The sequence below is a fragment of the Hemitrygon akajei genome, chromosome 2 (genome assembly GCF_048418815.1).
Source record: "Hemitrygon akajei chromosome 2, sHemAka1.3, whole genome shotgun sequence".
NCBI classification, from domain to species: Eukaryota; Metazoa; Chordata; class Chondrichthyes; order Myliobatiformes; family Dasyatidae; genus Hemitrygon; species Hemitrygon akajei.
The window spans coordinates 125,971,341-125,989,027 of record NC_133125.1 but is presented as its reverse complement, the minus strand read 5'-3'; the positions used below and the strand labels follow the sequence as shown (position 1 = coordinate 125,989,027).

Below are 17,687 nucleotides of genomic sequence, written 5' to 3'. Positions count from 1 at the left end.
ATAATATCGTAGGTTGTCCTTATGACTTTAGAGAGCTCTATCACAAGAGAGGCTCATACTTAATATAGCAACATACAAGGAAGCACTCAAGAAGTTCCCCCAACATATGTGTAATGTCAAAGTACATTTGAAAACCAAAAGGTTGTACACAAAACGCAAAAGTTGTCTTCTACCACAGGATTAAAAAGAGCAGAAAACACAAAGTAGTACACAGTTTGATTTCAAAACGTTAATATATTTTCTATTTTATAGTGAACATATGCATCTGATTTGCATCACCCTCATTCTGAGTAACTATGATGCTCCCATTGTTTTTTTAAAGGGTGAATTTGTAAGATGCCTTTTAAAATAAATATTTTATAAAATAATAAAACTTCAAATAAATATTCTTTACACTAAACAATATGTTGAAAAATTAGAAAATAAAGACCAAATTTATGGTAACTGTACAATATACATGACGTCAATGATATCAAGAGTGACATAATGGTGAATTTTGTAAGGTAAAATATAGCCTAAACATAATGATTGACTGATTCACATTTGGCTGAATGTACAACATATTAGTATAATATTCTGTAAATCTGCCATTTATATGGCACAATTTTCACAGTCTTAATATTATTGTATATACAAAAATATAACAAATTAACTCTGGCAGCAAAAAAAAAGAGCAATTTGCCAATTTACAAATTCTGCAAGAAGTATTCACATACAATACAGAAAAGACCAGGGAGTCTCATTGCATTACCCTTAGCTTATGTCACCTCAAATACAACGGATACTGTGTATCATCCTGTTTGATCTAACTGATTGGATTTTTTTTAATCCTCGTCTGCACTGGTTAAGCGAGATGGAGTAAATGGGGTCAACAATGTTGTCACTGCAAACCATAGAAGTCCCCCTAAATTCCAGAGTTACTACACAGAAAAAAATAAGGCATGCTGAGTGGTCAACTAGAAGATGAGCCCAAGAACAATGGGAGATACCTTTTTTCTTTTAACAAAGAAGGATCATCTTTAATAGCTGCAGATTGTGTGGCTTACTCCTTTTAAGGCATACAGATAAACGATCCAACATTGTGCTCAATGCTGGCACTATAAATACATTTCTTCCACTCAAACTACCAAAGGTACAGAAGTGTGGAGGGCTAGCTCTGAAACAGTACCCTCTCCCTTGCAACTAGGAGGGCTTCTCAAGGTTCCGAGGAGGTAAGCTGGGAACCTTGCAACAAACAGTGTTTGAATTTTTGCAACGGCACCCAGGACGGTTAACCCTATCGTAGCACCCCTGGCACAACTTAAGGCAGCCCTTGGCAGGCAGGTAACACCACAGGCAGGGCATAAAGAGGGACATAAGGCCCATGGCTGACCACCGGACGCAGCAATGCGACTGGCTGCAGGAGCACGGATTATCTGCACAGTTGTCCTCTTCATCATAGTTTGAGCAGTGGTAAAAGACACACTTCACAAAGCAGACGCAGGTCCCATACTCCACCGTGTTCTGTGCCGAGCAGAGGCACCGCTTGTCGCAGAACCAACAGGAAGGTAGAGTCCTCGGACAAGTGCACTCCTCACACTTACATTTCCCACAATCTTCACACCGATAGATGTGCTTGCCAAATTCTTCTCTCCCCAGAGGTTTTAGTTCATCAGATTTAAATTCCGGTTTGGGTTGCACCCTGATTATCCGATCAGAGGCGTGGCCAGGTGGCAACGAGGAAGGAGGTCCCAGAAGCCTCTGGTCAGAAGATGTACTACTTGTACTTGTCCTTGTGCTGCTCCGGGAACCTGTACTCACAGTGCTAGTTGAACGGATTAAAGGCGCCCTCAATGAAGAATGCGCATGATGGTGTTGACTGCGGGTGTTAAGCCGTTGATGGTCTTGGTCGCTTGTTAATCCAGACATCCTATCATTTTTATGTTGCGAAGATGGTCGGTATACAGACTTGCTCCCAGGCCTTGGGGCAACAGTTGGTCCCTCCGTATACTCATTAGTGGCTCTTATGATTCGGATCTGATCGAGCGACAACACCTGAACCTGCTGCGGCTGTACACCCCTGGGATCAGGTTCCATGTGTTGCCTTCCACTGTCACGCAGCAACTGTAGCAGGGCTGGGGAACCACCGCCATTTTGAGTTCGCGTATCCATCTGTACAATGAGGAGTGATCACTTCAGCAGGCTTAGAACACATCTGAAGTCCTGTCAGAAAGAAGAGGAGAACCTCAGTATTTTATTGGAAAAGAATAGGCAGCACTTTGTGTTAAAACAACACAAGAAGAGATTTTTTTTAAAAAAAATTTTTGGGAACACCAAGGTTAACTAACACAAGTGCTAGGTATTTTCACCTTTGCATGCAACAAAACCCAACAATAAGTGAGGCATGTTCTAACACTGTTCATTTTCCCTTCAGCAATTTCACGATCCCATTTCCCTACCATCAACTACCACCCTCCCCCCATCCACCCTTTCAAATAACAGCACATTGACTTACCAAGTCTATGTTTCTGAAAATTATTGACAGTCAGTACAGACAGAGCAATGTATAAAAAATAGCCCAGATAAAGAGAACCAACACAAAAGCATTGTCTTCCAGCTCTAAAGGTTATTCCATTCTTTTTCAAAGTCTGTAGATACTGTTGGAAGTTTCAATGACATTTAAATAATGGTATGCATTTGGGAATCAAGCATATCCATAGTAAGAACACAAGACAAACTTCAACTCAGATGAGGTGGCAATATGAAATTATAAGATACAAACAACAAAAACAAATAATAAATGTTAATTGGTTCTTGTGCCTTGAAGACTTACAGATTTTCATTTTGATAGTTGGATGGGGAACCAGTAACAGATATGTCAATGGATGATCCTCAGTTTGCCAAAAACTTAGCTCTTCACTCGAAAAAAAAGTCTAAAATGTTCTTCAGACTTAATGCAATTCCAGTGTGCAGAGTCTGGAACTCTACCAGAGCTAATTAAAAACACAACTCTTGAACAGGACCTTGAGAGTACCACAGCAAGCACAAAATACAGCACAATACTTCTGTCAGGAAGGGTGCAGTCTGGATGGAGAAGCACAATTGCCCAAAGAGAGTTGTAAAGACTTGCATCTTACCAATTACCAAATACAAGCAAGCTACAGTGAGTTAATATTCATAAAAAATATGTAAGTATTCTCCTTACCTCCCTGGAATTTCTAAGGCGTTTGGTCTGTAGGGTTTCTACCTGACAAAAATTTCGTTACTCCTTCACCTCTCTGCTAATGTAAGATACTATTTCCCCCCTCCAGGTGTATGCAATGGTTTGAAGTAAATGTTAACAGGAGGGGAGGGAGGGTAAAAAGGGGAGGAATGGCATGCAGGAAAACAGACTAGTATCTGACGAGGAAACTAATGAAAAAAAGTATTTTTAAAGATCTAAATGAAACAAAATGGAAAATTTGAATGTAACTTGGGTACTAAATGCAATACCAAAAAAAAACACAATTTCTGTTTAGTTTTGTTTCATGTTAATTCGTTAACATGAATACTAGTTAATTTGTTGCTGGTTATCGTATCCATTTCATGTCACAGTAACCAATCAATGAACCATTATCTTTAACTTCAACTGAAAAGCAGAATCCTAAATTTTCAATGAAAGCAATTTCAATCATATCCATAATAAAAATGACACACCTCAACACAAGACAAACTTCAACTCAGATCAAGTGGCAATATGAAACTATAAGAGGCAAATAACAAAAACAAATTTAAAACGTTAATTGGTTCTGTCAGAAATACAGAGGAGGAGTCCAGAGCCACTGAAAATTATGTTCTCTAGTACTATAAAGCCACAATGCACACGTTGGGAAGGGACACAAGCCATATAGCCCAGAATCCTGCCTGCAGAGGAATACCTTCTGAAAGTTGTGGGTTCTCTGTTACAACTTTTGTGTCATTATACTCAGCTAGGACTGGGAAAGAGGTGACAATTTAATAGTTACAGGACATATAACTTGGGTATAATCAATCTACCAACACATATTTAATCATAATTTGGCAAAATGCTCAAACTCTTAACATAACGCATATTCTGGGTGAGGCTCTATGCACGAGTGGAATACCACGAAAACAGGGTTTCCATGCAGCTGGAGAGCAGAGCTGACGGTAAATGGGATTACTATCTGCCTCTTGCGCCAACACAGTTCCAGAGACTCCAGACAAAAATTATGCAAGAAATCGAAATGACCTTCTTTTGGTTCAGTCTGACTTCCTTCCCTTGTCCTCTTCATAACAAATAACATCAAACACGTGGAAACTTTTGAGCAGCACCCGCTCCTTTTGCAAACATGCAACCGGATAAAGGGTTGGTGAATGGACGGGGGGGGGGGGGGGGGGGGTTAGACGGAGCCACTACCAGCTCCAATCGCAGGTGAGACTTGGAATACGGTATGGTGCACTCCCACTTACTCAGGTTAGAGAGCGAAGAGGATGGGGAGTGGGGTTTAAGCGCGGGGAGGAGGTGGAAAAAGGGCAAAAGCTACTCTAAGGAGGGCTAAGAGGTGCGAAACGGTCCAGCAAGGAGAGGAACAGGGCGGAGGGAGCAAGGGCCGATGAAGTGGGGGGACAGAGAGAGAGCACGGTGGGCGTGAGGGAAGAGGGGACACCGAGGGGTCCGGGTGGACAAATAGAAGCGAATGATCTGTCCATGCTAAATTCGCGCTCTCAGTCCCAACACAGGACGGGGAATCGCAGGTCAAAACCGCTTCCTAAACCAGAGTTGTGTTTATTAACATTAAAGGAAAATACATCCGTGGTCTTTCCATGCATCATAATCGGCCCCTGTTTAAAATGCTGTGGGATCAACTGCTTGTGGCAATTGCGAACGCCTTAACTTCCCACTCCTCGCTGTTCACGCCGTCCCAACAAAATGTTATTTATTTTTTAAAGAAACCATAACCCATGGTGTAAACTCAATTCCAATTGCCCAGCCTGTCGAGATTTCCAGTGTGTTATACACCCCCCGTCTGTATCTCACACCAAGCAATCGCATAACTAAACTAAAATACAAGAAAATGCAACAATGTTTTCCAAATGAAGAGAGAGAGAAAAAAAAATCCCTTCCTAACTTGTCCCGACTGTACGCCCCCTAAACCATCCAATACAATGGCGCGGAGCTGGATATTATACATTATATTACGTTTATCATTTTAGGAGTTTAAATGTCGCCGAATGCTAATAGCATCAGCCTTCCAAGGTGCAACATGTTGCTGTGGGAGTATTTACGTTGGAGTTTCATCTTACTTTCGAAAACATCAATTTTTAAATCAGGTTTCCTGATCCAACAATCCCATTTCTCTAAGTGTCTCCGTTTCTTAATGAAATTCGCCCACTGCCTTTTGAAGTTAACAAGAGCCCCCTCCAATCCTTCTTAGCCGCTTTATAAAAGTTTATCAACGTCGTTAACAGTATTCCTTCCAGCCCAAGGCAATTTTCAAGTCTCTTTTTAAACTCACCGTGGCCGCAGCGTAGCTCTTTCTCCCCTCACTCGGTTGATGTGTGCAGTTCAGAGCCGATAGCTCCACCAAAAAACAGTTGCGCATCCAAATTCTGGCGGAGATCAGCCGGGGCTATCTGTTAAAGCATCCAGCGGAGAGGAGGGGGTTGTTAAGGGTCGTATGTATGGACGAGCTGGGGGGGGGGAGGTTGGTAGTTGGGGAGGGAGAGGGTAGAGAATGCAAGGTATGGGACCTTGTGCGATCGACGATTACAGCAGCCGATCGACAGACAGTAGTCCGGGGGTTAAATTTCTTTTTCTCGGGGGGGGAGAGACAGGTAGAAGTGAAGTTCGAAAAATCCTTCCTCTTTTTTTTCTGAATGAAGCCAGCAAGAAGCAGACACGAGGGCGGGCGCGCGCACATACGCAGCTATGGAAAAAAATTGTCAATGTAGGAACTTTGCAGAAGGAAATCGGGCGCTTGGTCTCATTCACAAGTGGACCTTCCCTTGCAAACGCTTGCAGTGCCGCTTGCCCCTCCGCCTCCACAGACCTTCCGACAGATGTGAAGTTTGCAAAGTGCTTTAAAGAAGCAGATCTGCTCGAGTTGCTATTAAGTTTTCCAGTGGTAGCTGATGGGTAAATGGCGTCATCTGCATGGGATCGAATAGAGCATTTGTTGTCCCAGAGGATATATTGCATCCGGTCTCTGCTGATTGGCTCTCGGCTCAAATTCATTAGAGTGAGAGAAACGGGGGGGGGGGGGGGGGGGGGAAGAGAAGAGGACGAGAGGGGAGAATATTCACTACGTGCGAGGAAAGAGAGTCCCGTACCGCTCCAGCATGCTGTACAGAGCAAATCTTTTTACACTGCAATGCACAGATTTGCCTGCTGGTTTTAAAACCTGCCACAGTAGTTAAGTTGATGTTTTCTATACTTGAAAGTATCAAAGCGAATATTATCTGAATATAAAGAAAATTCTTTAGAATACAAGCCAAATACAAATTTTAATATAAACACAGAAGACATTTCCAGTGGCCAGCCATGAATTGTTAACCCTTTGTTGTGTGTGCAACTTCGAGTGTATTGCCTGTTCACACCAAAGCTCAACACGGCCATAAAATGGGCAACATTTGTGAAAGTTGATTAAAACTAAATTATTCAAGCGGAGGGACTAAAAGTAAGACGGCAGTGTAATTATACAAGTTTTGTACTTTAAGGTGCATGATTACTTGTAAAAGTAGCCTAACAGCTGCCTGTGTTTTCTAACTTTCCTAAAACAAAATGAAATGTGAGAGGAGACAGGGAGAGAGGAAGAGTGTTCACGAGATGGGCAACGACAAAGAGAGGTAGAAGAAAATGGGTTTTAGAAAGGATGGAAGTCAGCAAAAAAAGTAGTTATGGGGAAACTTTCCAATGGGCTCTCATATTAATTGGAACTATTGAACTATTGCAGAGTGACTAATACAATGCCCCTTAACAATGGTGTTGAGTGGAAATAATTAGTAATAAAGAGTCACACTTTGGATTCAGGTAGGGATATAGACTAGAGTCATTCTGGAAAGGGTCACCCACATAAAGGGAAGTTAGACCACAGTGGTATATGTCAAGGAAGAAGATTGGATGGAGTTATTTGGACTGAAGGAAGCAGGGTGGTGGTAGTGATGAGGGAACAAATGAGGAGTTGGTGCAGTTGAAACCAGAGACAGGTGCAGTTAGGAACAAATAAACATGGCATTGATCTTTGCTTATCCATAGCTAACAGAACTCAGCATATGAAGGACCTGATGTCAGCCAAGTATAACATTTCGATCAAAGAATGTCGATAGTGGGCCGTTTGGCACACAGAGTTTATGCCAGCAATGGTCTTGACCACAATTGCCTGCACCCACCCCACTTTCACCTTGCATGCTTGGGCCATAAACCCCAACCCATTACCCACTGGGTACAGTACTCCAGACCCACACCCCACACCTCCCCCCCAACATCAGATACCAAGATGTCATCTCATTCCCTCCTCACAGGACAGGGAGGAATAAGGGAGATGAGGTCAATACTGGATCAGTAGTGATAGTACTGAGTGGTGGTGCAGGCTCAAGTGGGCAAAGGACCGTCTCCTGCTCCTTCCTCTTTGTTTTTAGAGACATAGAGCATGGAAACAAAGCCTTTCAAACCAATGAGACTGTGCCTTCCGTTTACACCCATGTGACTGAATAATCTACTACCCCCTACATTTTTGGCACACCTTGGAGGAAACAGGAGCACCTACCTATGCAGTCAAGGGAAGAATGTACTAACTTCTTACAGGCAGTGATGGGAATTGAACCCAGGTTGCTGGCACTGTAAATACGTTACACCGACAGCCACACTAATGTGCCACCTTTAAGTTCTTATTGTCTATATTTTCCATTCCATTTCCCCCCCTTTCTTCAGAATACTTTTCACCTAACCTCCAACACATTTCGTCCAGTTGCTCATGCAATACTACTTACATCCTCTTTCGTTTTTCCTTTAGACTGATCTACTTCTAATATATTTCACAATTACCACATGTCCTCCTTTTCAGCCACTGACTTACACTGACTAGCATGATGGCGTAACAGTTAGCACGGCACTTTACGGTACGGCAACTCGGGTTCATTTCCCGCCGCTTTCTGTAAGGAGAAAGATGTTCTCCCCGTGACTGTGTGGGTTTCCTCCGCGTGCTCTGGTTTCCTCCCACAGTCCAAAATTATCCCATGATTCAGCTAGGATTAAATCGGGGGTTGCTAGGTTCAAACTGCCGGAAGGATTTAGTCCACGGTGTAGCACAATAAATAATAGTAAGTAAAATACTGATCCCGTTTTATTTGTCCTGTATCCCCATCAAGTTCCCTCAGATTCAACCACACTTGAACATGCCAAGGGAAATTTACAGTGGCCAGTTAACTGAGCGAGTCACATGTTTTGGGATGTGAAAGAAAAGTGAGCAGCCCACCGGAAACCCACACAGTTACATAAAGTGCACACAAACTCCACACTGAGGACAGTACCAGGAGTCAGGACTGAATATTGATCACTGGAATGGGAAGGCAGCACCCCTACTACTTGTTACTTACCTGGTTCCTCCTCCGACTCCCTATATCCTTCAATGTGAGCCACTGTTTAACCTCATTTCATGTAAAGGTCAGGTTGACACCGGTTACCATTGGCAGCATTCTGTGGGCTGCAGACTCTGGTAGAATGCCTCAGTTGAGTGGTCTTTCATTGATTCTGCTATAGTTATTAATCTATAGATTTGATAAGTATGGCCACAAAAAATGAATCTGAGGGTTGTATATCATGACATATATGTACTTTGATAATAAATTTACTTCGAACATTAAAAAAAAATCTTGACTTTACAGGCTACAGTGCTATTAGGAATTGAGTGATGTATTTAGTCGACAGCTGTTACTGCCATGTTACTTGCTATGCTCAGTATAGGAAAATAGATACAAATGTAATTTCTATAGTCTTTACATTAAAAGTAATAGCAAAAAATATTGGAGTAATCCTTTCCTTGTAGGGCTTAATGGGCAATTGCACTGCACGGCAGCACAGAACCACGTAGAACAGATACAACAGGTTGAGGTCAGCTGTGGTTTAGTTAGAAGCATTTTTATAGGTTTTGCATTAAGGTTCTCCCCAGAGACTTGAACTTAAAAATCAAAACTGACACTTCACTGCACTATTGGAGAGCGCAGCTATGTTGGAGATGCGAGTTAAAAGCTGGTGTTAATTTGAGACCGCCTCTCCTTTCTCAGGTGGATATAAAAGATCCCATTGTGTGATTTCAATTCCGGACAGCGTGATTTTCCCTAGCCCATATTTATCTCTCAGATAACATTCCCTAATAAAGTACCTGGACGTTATTATATTATTGTTGTACAAACTAACTGCCTTGTTTCTTACGTAACTTCACAGACTCTACTTTATAAACACTTCCTTAGCTCCTAAGAAACTTACAATGTTCTGAAAGGAGTGTGAAAGATATAAAGTAAATCCTCCTTTTCTCTGTTCAATTTCTGCTCTTTTATTAACTAATAATACAGCTGGCTTCAATGCGCCTAGGTTGCTGTGAGTTATAGGGCACATTCCCACTTGTGATTACATTCAAAGGCTTCTTACTGTAGAGTGTGCAAGTTTGTTGGGGACATGTTCAAACTCAACTGTGTTGTTCTTTGTACTCAAATATCTTGTGAGCACTACTATTGAGGTTCGCACATTCAAGAAGTCCCCTCAGGCAACATACTGGAGGCTTGTTAGTACCAACAAACTGCACTCCAGCATGATTCAACATCTTCCCAGAGAAAGGTGATGAGAACTAAATAAAAGCTGGCTGGAACCCTAACTAACTGGTGATGAAGAAACAATCATAATTTAAATTATGTTCTGTGGATTCTGACAGAAGTCACATTTCTTTTTTATGGATTAAGTAATCAGAGGCATAATTAAATTATTAATAAGCATGGCAAGCTATTTTTCATATAATTGAGCATTAATTGCACTTACTAAATGAATAGAGTTACTTTCTACAAACTGGAACTGTTATTTTAATTAGGGGTTTGTGAAAAATATTTATCAGTTGTTAGCTCCACTTTTTTCCCCAGGATTTCAGTCTTTACTGTTAACAATTTGCCAAATCTAATTTCCATCAGTCAGGATTTGTATACTGTTAAACAACACTGATTAATATTGTTTCTGAAAAGTGGCATTACTATTATATCATATACTGCACCTTTAAGGAAACAAATTTAGTGATATTGCTTCTTGTAGTATGAACAAAGTCACTAGAGAGATGCAGCTGGTAGATATGAAGTAGTCTTCTATTTGACAAAAATGAAACACTCTCTGACGGAAGAGGCCTGTTTAACCCAAAATTGCAGGACATTTTATATGCTAAAGATCAAAGGACAATTATATATTTACAATGCATCTAACATGCTTCCTTTGAATTACATATAACTTTCGCACATTCTTCTTCACAACTGTACTCCAGACACCCAAAATAAACATTAATCAACATTGTCTGTTATTTTCAATTAACTGCAGATCTAGGAAACTATTGTCCAGAGCTGTATTTTAACTTTAACCTACAACCCACATTCAGGTCCATAGGTTGGTTGATGAAGTTAATATTTTGCTATACACCTTAAGACCAAAATATACCTTAACAGTTCTCTCAGAGTTTATCTTAATTGGGGAAATATTGTTCTCAAGAAGCCTAATATTATAAATAACAAGGATATTAAGGGCAGCATATCTAGTTCAAAATGTAACAATGGTAGAGGAATTATTAACATAAATTCTAGTATATTTAAGAAAGCTTTATAGTAAAAGAAATCCATACATTAAGTTAGATTGTTAAAATACATTAATAGCTTAAACAACGTGGGAAAGAGGAGAGGAGATAAATAACTTCACTCAAGGCTAATCATAGCCATGTGTTTTCATCTGTCATAAATGAGGCTCTCTTGTAGAGACATTTGTAATTGTACTATCAAATATCATCTTATTTAATGGAAGGAATGATTAACTGCAATCCTCTGATCTATAGCTCGTTTTGGAATTGCTTTGTTGTTGAAAACAAATAATTGTTGATATGACTATAGACAATGCTGTAAATATTGTTCAATAAAGTGTGAGAATAAAATTTAAAGAATTTAACTTTTGGAATTTTGCATTGAGATCCACTTCTGGCGCTGGCTGGCTGGCTGAACGCTTCCAACGTTTTCTATTTCGATTTCATGTTTCTAACATCTGCTGTATGTGCTTTCTGATTGCTGTCACCTGTCACCAAGTCAAGCCTACTCTATGCGGATTCAAGTGACAAACAATCCTCTGACTGGGAGCTACAACTATCACACTTCGCTCCCTGAGTTAGCAGGCTGTCAGTAATGTAAAACCTTTTATTGATTGATTTTATTCGCAGCATTAGTGTAGGAATACTGTGCTCTCTTTATTTACATTACTTGCATGACATACATCATGGCATAGCGGTTAGCACGATGCTGTTACACTTCAGGGCGTTCCAGAGTTCAATTCCGGTGCCGTTCTGTACTCCGTCCCTGTGGAATGTGTGAGTTTACACAGGGTGCTTGAGTTTCTTCCCGCTGTCCAAAGACAGATCGGGTAGGTTAAGTGGTCATTGTAAATTATCGCTGATTAAGTTAGGGTTAATTGGGGTTGTGGGTTAGCTGGAGCATCGTGGCTCAAAGGGTTCGATGGGCCTATCTGCACTGTATTGCTAAGAAAAAAATAATAAATATCCAAATCAATTGTTGTTTTAAACTTTTAAAAATTTTTGCTTGAATTATGCCCATCAGATTTTGCATTTGGGCGTTTTCCTTATCACAATGAAATAATTTCCTTTTACTTTGCCTAGTTCATCAGAAGATGCATTTGCATTCAAAGGCATCTTTAGATCAGGATTCAGTATTTTGAATAATTCCACATTTAGACCCAATGGAGGACTGGTTATTTATTCCAGTCAGAAACTCTGCTAAATATATTTATATCTTTAAAAAACTTGGGCTGGAATACAACACATGTACATTCACTGGATATCACAAAAATCTGCAGACTTTAAAATAGTTCCTGTTCTTGGGCAACAAAGAGCAAATGTAAAAAATAGTTGATTTTAAATCATTAGTATCAAAAAGAGTTATTGCATTTGGGTAACCGTGTAATTCCTCTGCTTGCTTCTGTTGCACTATTAGTGTGTCCACAAGTGGATTCAAATGTTCTGTTTTGTGATTAATTACATGAGGTGAGATTTGAATGACTTTTCCAACATTTACTGTGTTAGTTGTGAGAGGAAGGAAATGCAGAAACAACAACTTCAATTTTCAAAGCAAAGCATTTCACTGGAACATTATCAAATAAAAAATTATCATAAATACTGTTATTTGAGCAGATTGTTCATTATTTGGTCAACAACAGGAAAATTGTGGTAAAGAACTGGAAAGATTTAAGGAAGGACTTCCAGACTCTGGACCAGTGATGGAGGAACTGAATGCAGAAATCTTCCAAGTATCAGGATTTGTCTAGTACAAGTACTTCGAAGAGTTAAAGAACTAGAGGAGGTTGCAGAGATAGGGTGAAGTGGGACTCTGAAAATATTTGAAGACAATAACGAGAATTTTAAAATCACTAATGCCTAACTGAGGGAGATGTATACAATGAAGTGCAGGAGTAATGGGAGAACTGAGTGTTATGAGTTAGGATGAGGGCAGTTGAGAAGTTTACAGAACGTGCAACAAGGGAGGCCAGCATAGAGTGCATTGGAACTGCTATTTCCAGAGGTAGAACAATGTGGATGAGGGCTTCAGCGGTGAATGAGCTGAGGTAGGTTTTGAGTTAGATAGTAAGGGAGAGTGCTGAGCACACACCCGCATGCAGGCTATTCAACTGACCTTTATTGATAATGCTGCTTGTACAGTATGTGAACTCCTCCCATGTGGGAGCGGCTAACCAAGTGGCATAGGGTTAACCCATTAATCACCACAACAGTAGGGATGACATTTGGAGGTCTGAGCCAGTACAGAAAAGTGGTCTGAAAGTCACCTTCGCACAAAGTGTGAATCAAGGCCGAAGAAAGTCTGGTTCATTTTCAGATGGTTGTTAGGAGAAGAGATGGGGTTAGCTACTAAGGGCTGGTGGGTTCAAAGAGAATGGTTTCAATCTTCCTAAAATTTTCTGCACATCAGTAACGGAAATCTGGTAAGCAGTATTTGACCAAATATATCATCGAAGAGACTCAATAATACCAAAATCAAAGGGAAAGCATGGCACTGGCTGAGCCATACTTTGCACAAAAGAGAATGATCATGGTTAATGAATGGTAATCATCTCAGTCATAGGGCTTCACTACAGTAGTGCTCCCAGCCCCATGATCTACATGACCTTCCTTTCATCACATTATCAGAATTGGAGATATTTGTTAATAATTGCCCAGTGGTCGATTCATTTTTCTGTTAGTCAGCAAAGGAAACAGCCAAGTTTTGTAGTCAGTAAGATCTGGATAACATTCTGATGGGGTTGATAGGTGGCAAGTAGCACATGTGCCGCACCAGGTGACACTCATTGAAGAAGTCCAACAAGAGATAGTCCATGCATCTCCCTGTATCATTCAAAGGTGTTACATTTTCTGAGCCCTCCTGCATGCATGTGGAGTCACCATTGGCCAGAACCCAGTCTGGATCATCCATATATATACTGTGAATGCAAGAGTATGTCAGAGAGTGGGGATTCTTTGCTGAGCAATGTACTTAGTGGATTCCTAGTGACTTTTCACAATCTGTAAGACATTTGAGGAGTTTAGTGGAGTATTCTGTGTTTGCATGGAACTGCAACCTCAACAGGACTCAAGAAACTTATCTCCATTCTGGAGAATGTGAATAATTTAATTAACACCTGATTTCTAAATCTCATGAATCACTCCCTTCAACATTCACGTGCACAAATGCTAACACTGACTTCTTCCCTTTAGACCAGGGGTTCGCAACCTTTTTTATGCTATGGACCAATGTCATTAAGCAAGGGTGTCCAGTATTCCCAAGTTGGGAACCACTGCTTTAGAGAGTGCCTCAAGGCTGTGAATGGTTTACCCTCAGTCAGGTTTTGAACGTTATGGGATATCTAATGAATCCAAAGTAGAAACCACAGGTATTCATACATTGGTGAGGGGAGTGTGGGGAAGCAGGTGGTTGGTTTGTGAGATAATTCCTTCCTTCTGAGCAGAACTTATGTGTCTAGATTTATATCCTCAGGGTTCTCAATACTATCCCAAATCCATTTTCAACCTTAAGCAGGTAAGAGCCAGAAGTCAGTGAGAAATTGCATTTCTTCAAGGAAATTTTGAGCATATTCTTTAATCTTTCCTGCTATCTGCCTGTGGATCTCTTCCCAAGGTTAAACTTGGAAAATACCTTGCACAAAATACATTGCAGTTGTTTACATGGCCTATTTTGTGTTATCCCCAAAAGGCAGTTAGCAAAAGACCCACCACCCCCAAGGCAAGCATCCTCCTAAACTGGAAGTATTTAGTCATTTCTTCATTGTTGGTGCATGTAATCTGGGATCTCCCTACCCAACAGCATTGTGATCGCAGCTTCACCAGAGGGATTGCAGAGGTTAATAAGGTGGCTCACAACCAGTTTCACAAGGACTTTGACAGAGACCCATTTTTTTTCCATGTGCTGCACTCATTGTGGGAATTCCATAAAACTCTTGCTGCCCATTACAGATTTGGGACGTCCTTTGGAATGCTGGGAGTGAACCATTTGTCATAGAAAACTCAGTCTATGTAGCCATGGCATTTAGATGGCTGGTCTATCCATTTTGTGATTCATCAATAGGAAGAGATGCTTTTTACAATATGGATTATGTGACAACCTAGATCAGCCTACATGTGATATATTGAATAAAAGAGTGCATGAGTAGTAAAGACTATGTGTGTGGATTAAGAGTAGAAAAAAATCCAGTATTTGAAACACTTTGTGGCCAAAGGACCCTCATATTTTTTCAGCTTTCCTTTCATTGATCATTGCAGTCTAGTTGGACAAATAATAAACAGAAGCTGAGACTACTAAATTGCAGATGTTTTCATTGGTATCTGATTCTAGTCGGTACCTTGCCAGGCTCCACAGTGAACTGGTAAATACTATTTGTCATGATTGTCTTTTGGGTGACAGTTTCCCAGAAGGCCCTTAAGAAGCTTCATTGTGAGATGGCAGTAAAGCATGGACTACCATCAGTTGCAAACTGATCTCACAAAGATGCTTTATACAGGGATAGGGTCCCTCAATCTTACTGTAAAAATATACATTCTTAAAATTAAGAATGTAAAATATGTTAGATTAGTATGTTGTCACCTACAGTCCAATGCAGATTGTTCTGGTTTACATTATATCAACATGACACCACATCATTTTTTAAATTTTACATGCATTCTTAAGTGAAAGCTCCAAACATTTTCCATCCAGTCAGTGTGCATTGTTGACAAGTGCTTACACTGTGTGGCCTTTCACATCGATCATTATGGAGGCTGAACCAATCTTCAGTGCATCAGCTTGAGGTCCTGGATATAAGAACATCCAGTCACAGACAGCGTTTCACAGATAGCTTTGAGCAGTATACAGCCCTGAGATTCATCTTTCCCACAGACAGCTGCAAAACAAAGTAAAAACATGGGATCTGTTAAAAGAAAACCATCAAACATACCCCCTCATGTACAAAAATATTGAAGGGAGAGAGAGACCATTTTAACACAGGGAACTTCCTTCAGGACCAGAGAGTGACCGCCATACGCAGACATAGTAACATTGAACCGGACATAAATAGTTAACACTTTTGTCATGAATGTTGGAACTTCTTTGTATAAATGAGTTTTTTCTTAAATCTACAACACTGAAGAAAGAGAACCCTGAGGATATTTTCATCCATCGATAACTATAGGCCAACTGTGCAAAATCACCAGTTAAAGGACTAACTAAGGGATTCACTGTTTAATCCAATATAATGTAGTATAACTACCATGGATTTCTGCATCACTTCCACCTAACTTAATACTGGCACGTAGGAGTATCTTCCCTTGCTTTGTATTTAACATAGAAACATAGAAAATAGGTGCAGGAGTAGGCCATTCGGCCCTTCGAGCCTGCACCGCCATTCAGTATGATCATGGCTGATCATCCAACTCAGAACCCTGTACCTGCTTTCTCTCCATACCCCCTGATCCCTTTAGCCACAAGGGCCATATCTAACTTCCTCTTAAATATAGCCAATGAACCGGCCTCAACTGTTTCCTGTGGCAGAGAATTCCACAGATTCACCACTCTCTGTGTGAAGAAGTTTTTCCTCATCTCGGTCCTAAAAGGCTTCCCCTTTATCCTTAAACTGTGACCCCTCATTCTGGACTTCCCCAACATCGGAAACAATCTTCCTGCATCTAGCCTGTCCAATCCCTTTAGAATTTTATACGTTTCAATAAGATCCCCCCTCAATCTTCTAAAGTAGAATTATACATTTATACATTATACATTTATACATTAGGATAAACTTAGAAATATATGAATTTGATTAAGTCAGCTATTGTGTAGCTTTTATTGTTCAAAATTTGATAATCTTTTTAAAAAAGTTATTAAATTGATAAAAAGAATCAATGGATTGTCAGATTACCTTATAAGGTATCTTTAGAAAACTTTAGACATACTGTATGTAATCACAGAAAGCAATAGGGTTGGAAGATTGACAGGTTGATCAGATACAATGGAAAGCATTTTACACTGGCTATTAGTTTAAAACTGGGGAAATTGGATTGGCCACCAATTGTGCTCATCTCTTGCACCGTGTGTATAGAGTGGAATTAAAGGTACAGAGGTTCAAAGATTTTTTATATCCGAGGATGTATACCATATACAACCTGAAATTCTCACTCTTCACAGACATCCACAAAACGATAACCCCATGGAATGAATGATAGGAACATCGAAGCTCCCGAAGTCCCCCTCTCCCTTCCCTTCACACAAGCAGCAGCAAAAGCATCCACCCTCCCTCCCTCTCCACTAGCACCAGTAGAAGCACCATCAACCCCCCAACCTATTAGATCTATTAGTATGTACTTTGCATTATTTCTCAAAGAAAAACTTATCCCTAAAGAACTGTGAAAGATGAGCATTTTTGTATCATAAAATGTTCACACCTATATTGCCCTAGAAGTTTATTTCAAATTCATTTCGTTTCTCAGAACACATCATATTTTGGACTGTGGGCTGAAAATTCTACTGCAACACTTGCAGATGAAATTAAAGTTGGAATTACAGCAAACTGGTAAAAAAAAATGTAACTTAAAAGTTTTCTACCTCTTATTACTTCAGCATTTCTAAGGAGCTTTCAATTAAACTGAAATGCAGTCATCCTCACCTCCAGTCTTATGATGGAACGGAAGTGACTGATGATGTGGCCTTGCACTTTGCCCTGCAGAATTCAGAAATTATACCTTGCGGATGAGATGACTAACTTCCAATGACCACTGTTATCTTTGTTGTGTAAGATGTGACTCAGCTTGTTTTCTCCTTTATACCCATTGATTACAGTTCCATCCAGAGCAACCTACCTCCTCACTTGGCCGCGTGCTATCCCTAGAATTCAGCACTTTAGTTCCTCTTTGGATCAAATTGTGATGAGA

At 40.3% G+C, this 17,687-nt stretch overlaps 1 protein-coding gene across 1 annotated transcript; it reads right to left on the bottom strand.

Moving 5' to 3' along the window:
* Positions 1–214: 214 nt before the first annotated feature.
* spry2 (sprouty RTK signaling antagonist 2) lies at positions 215–6,166 on the bottom strand. Its single transcript, XM_073027422.1, has 2 exons — positions 5,496–6,166; positions 215–2,202 (listed from the first exon to the last, which is right to left on the bottom strand). The coding sequence occupies exon 2, from the start codon at positions 2,149–2,151 to the stop codon at positions 1,183–1,185; it is 969 nt and encodes a 322-aa protein (XP_072883523.1). The 5' UTR covers positions 2,152–2,202; positions 5,496–6,166; the 3' UTR covers positions 215–1,182.
* Positions 6,167–17,687: the final 11,521 nt, after the last annotated feature.

Coding starts and splice junctions, on each gene's coding strand:
- spry2 (XM_073027422.1), bottom strand. CDS start 2,151: ATGGATACGCGAACTCAAAATGGCGGTGGTTCCCCAGCCCTGCTACAG.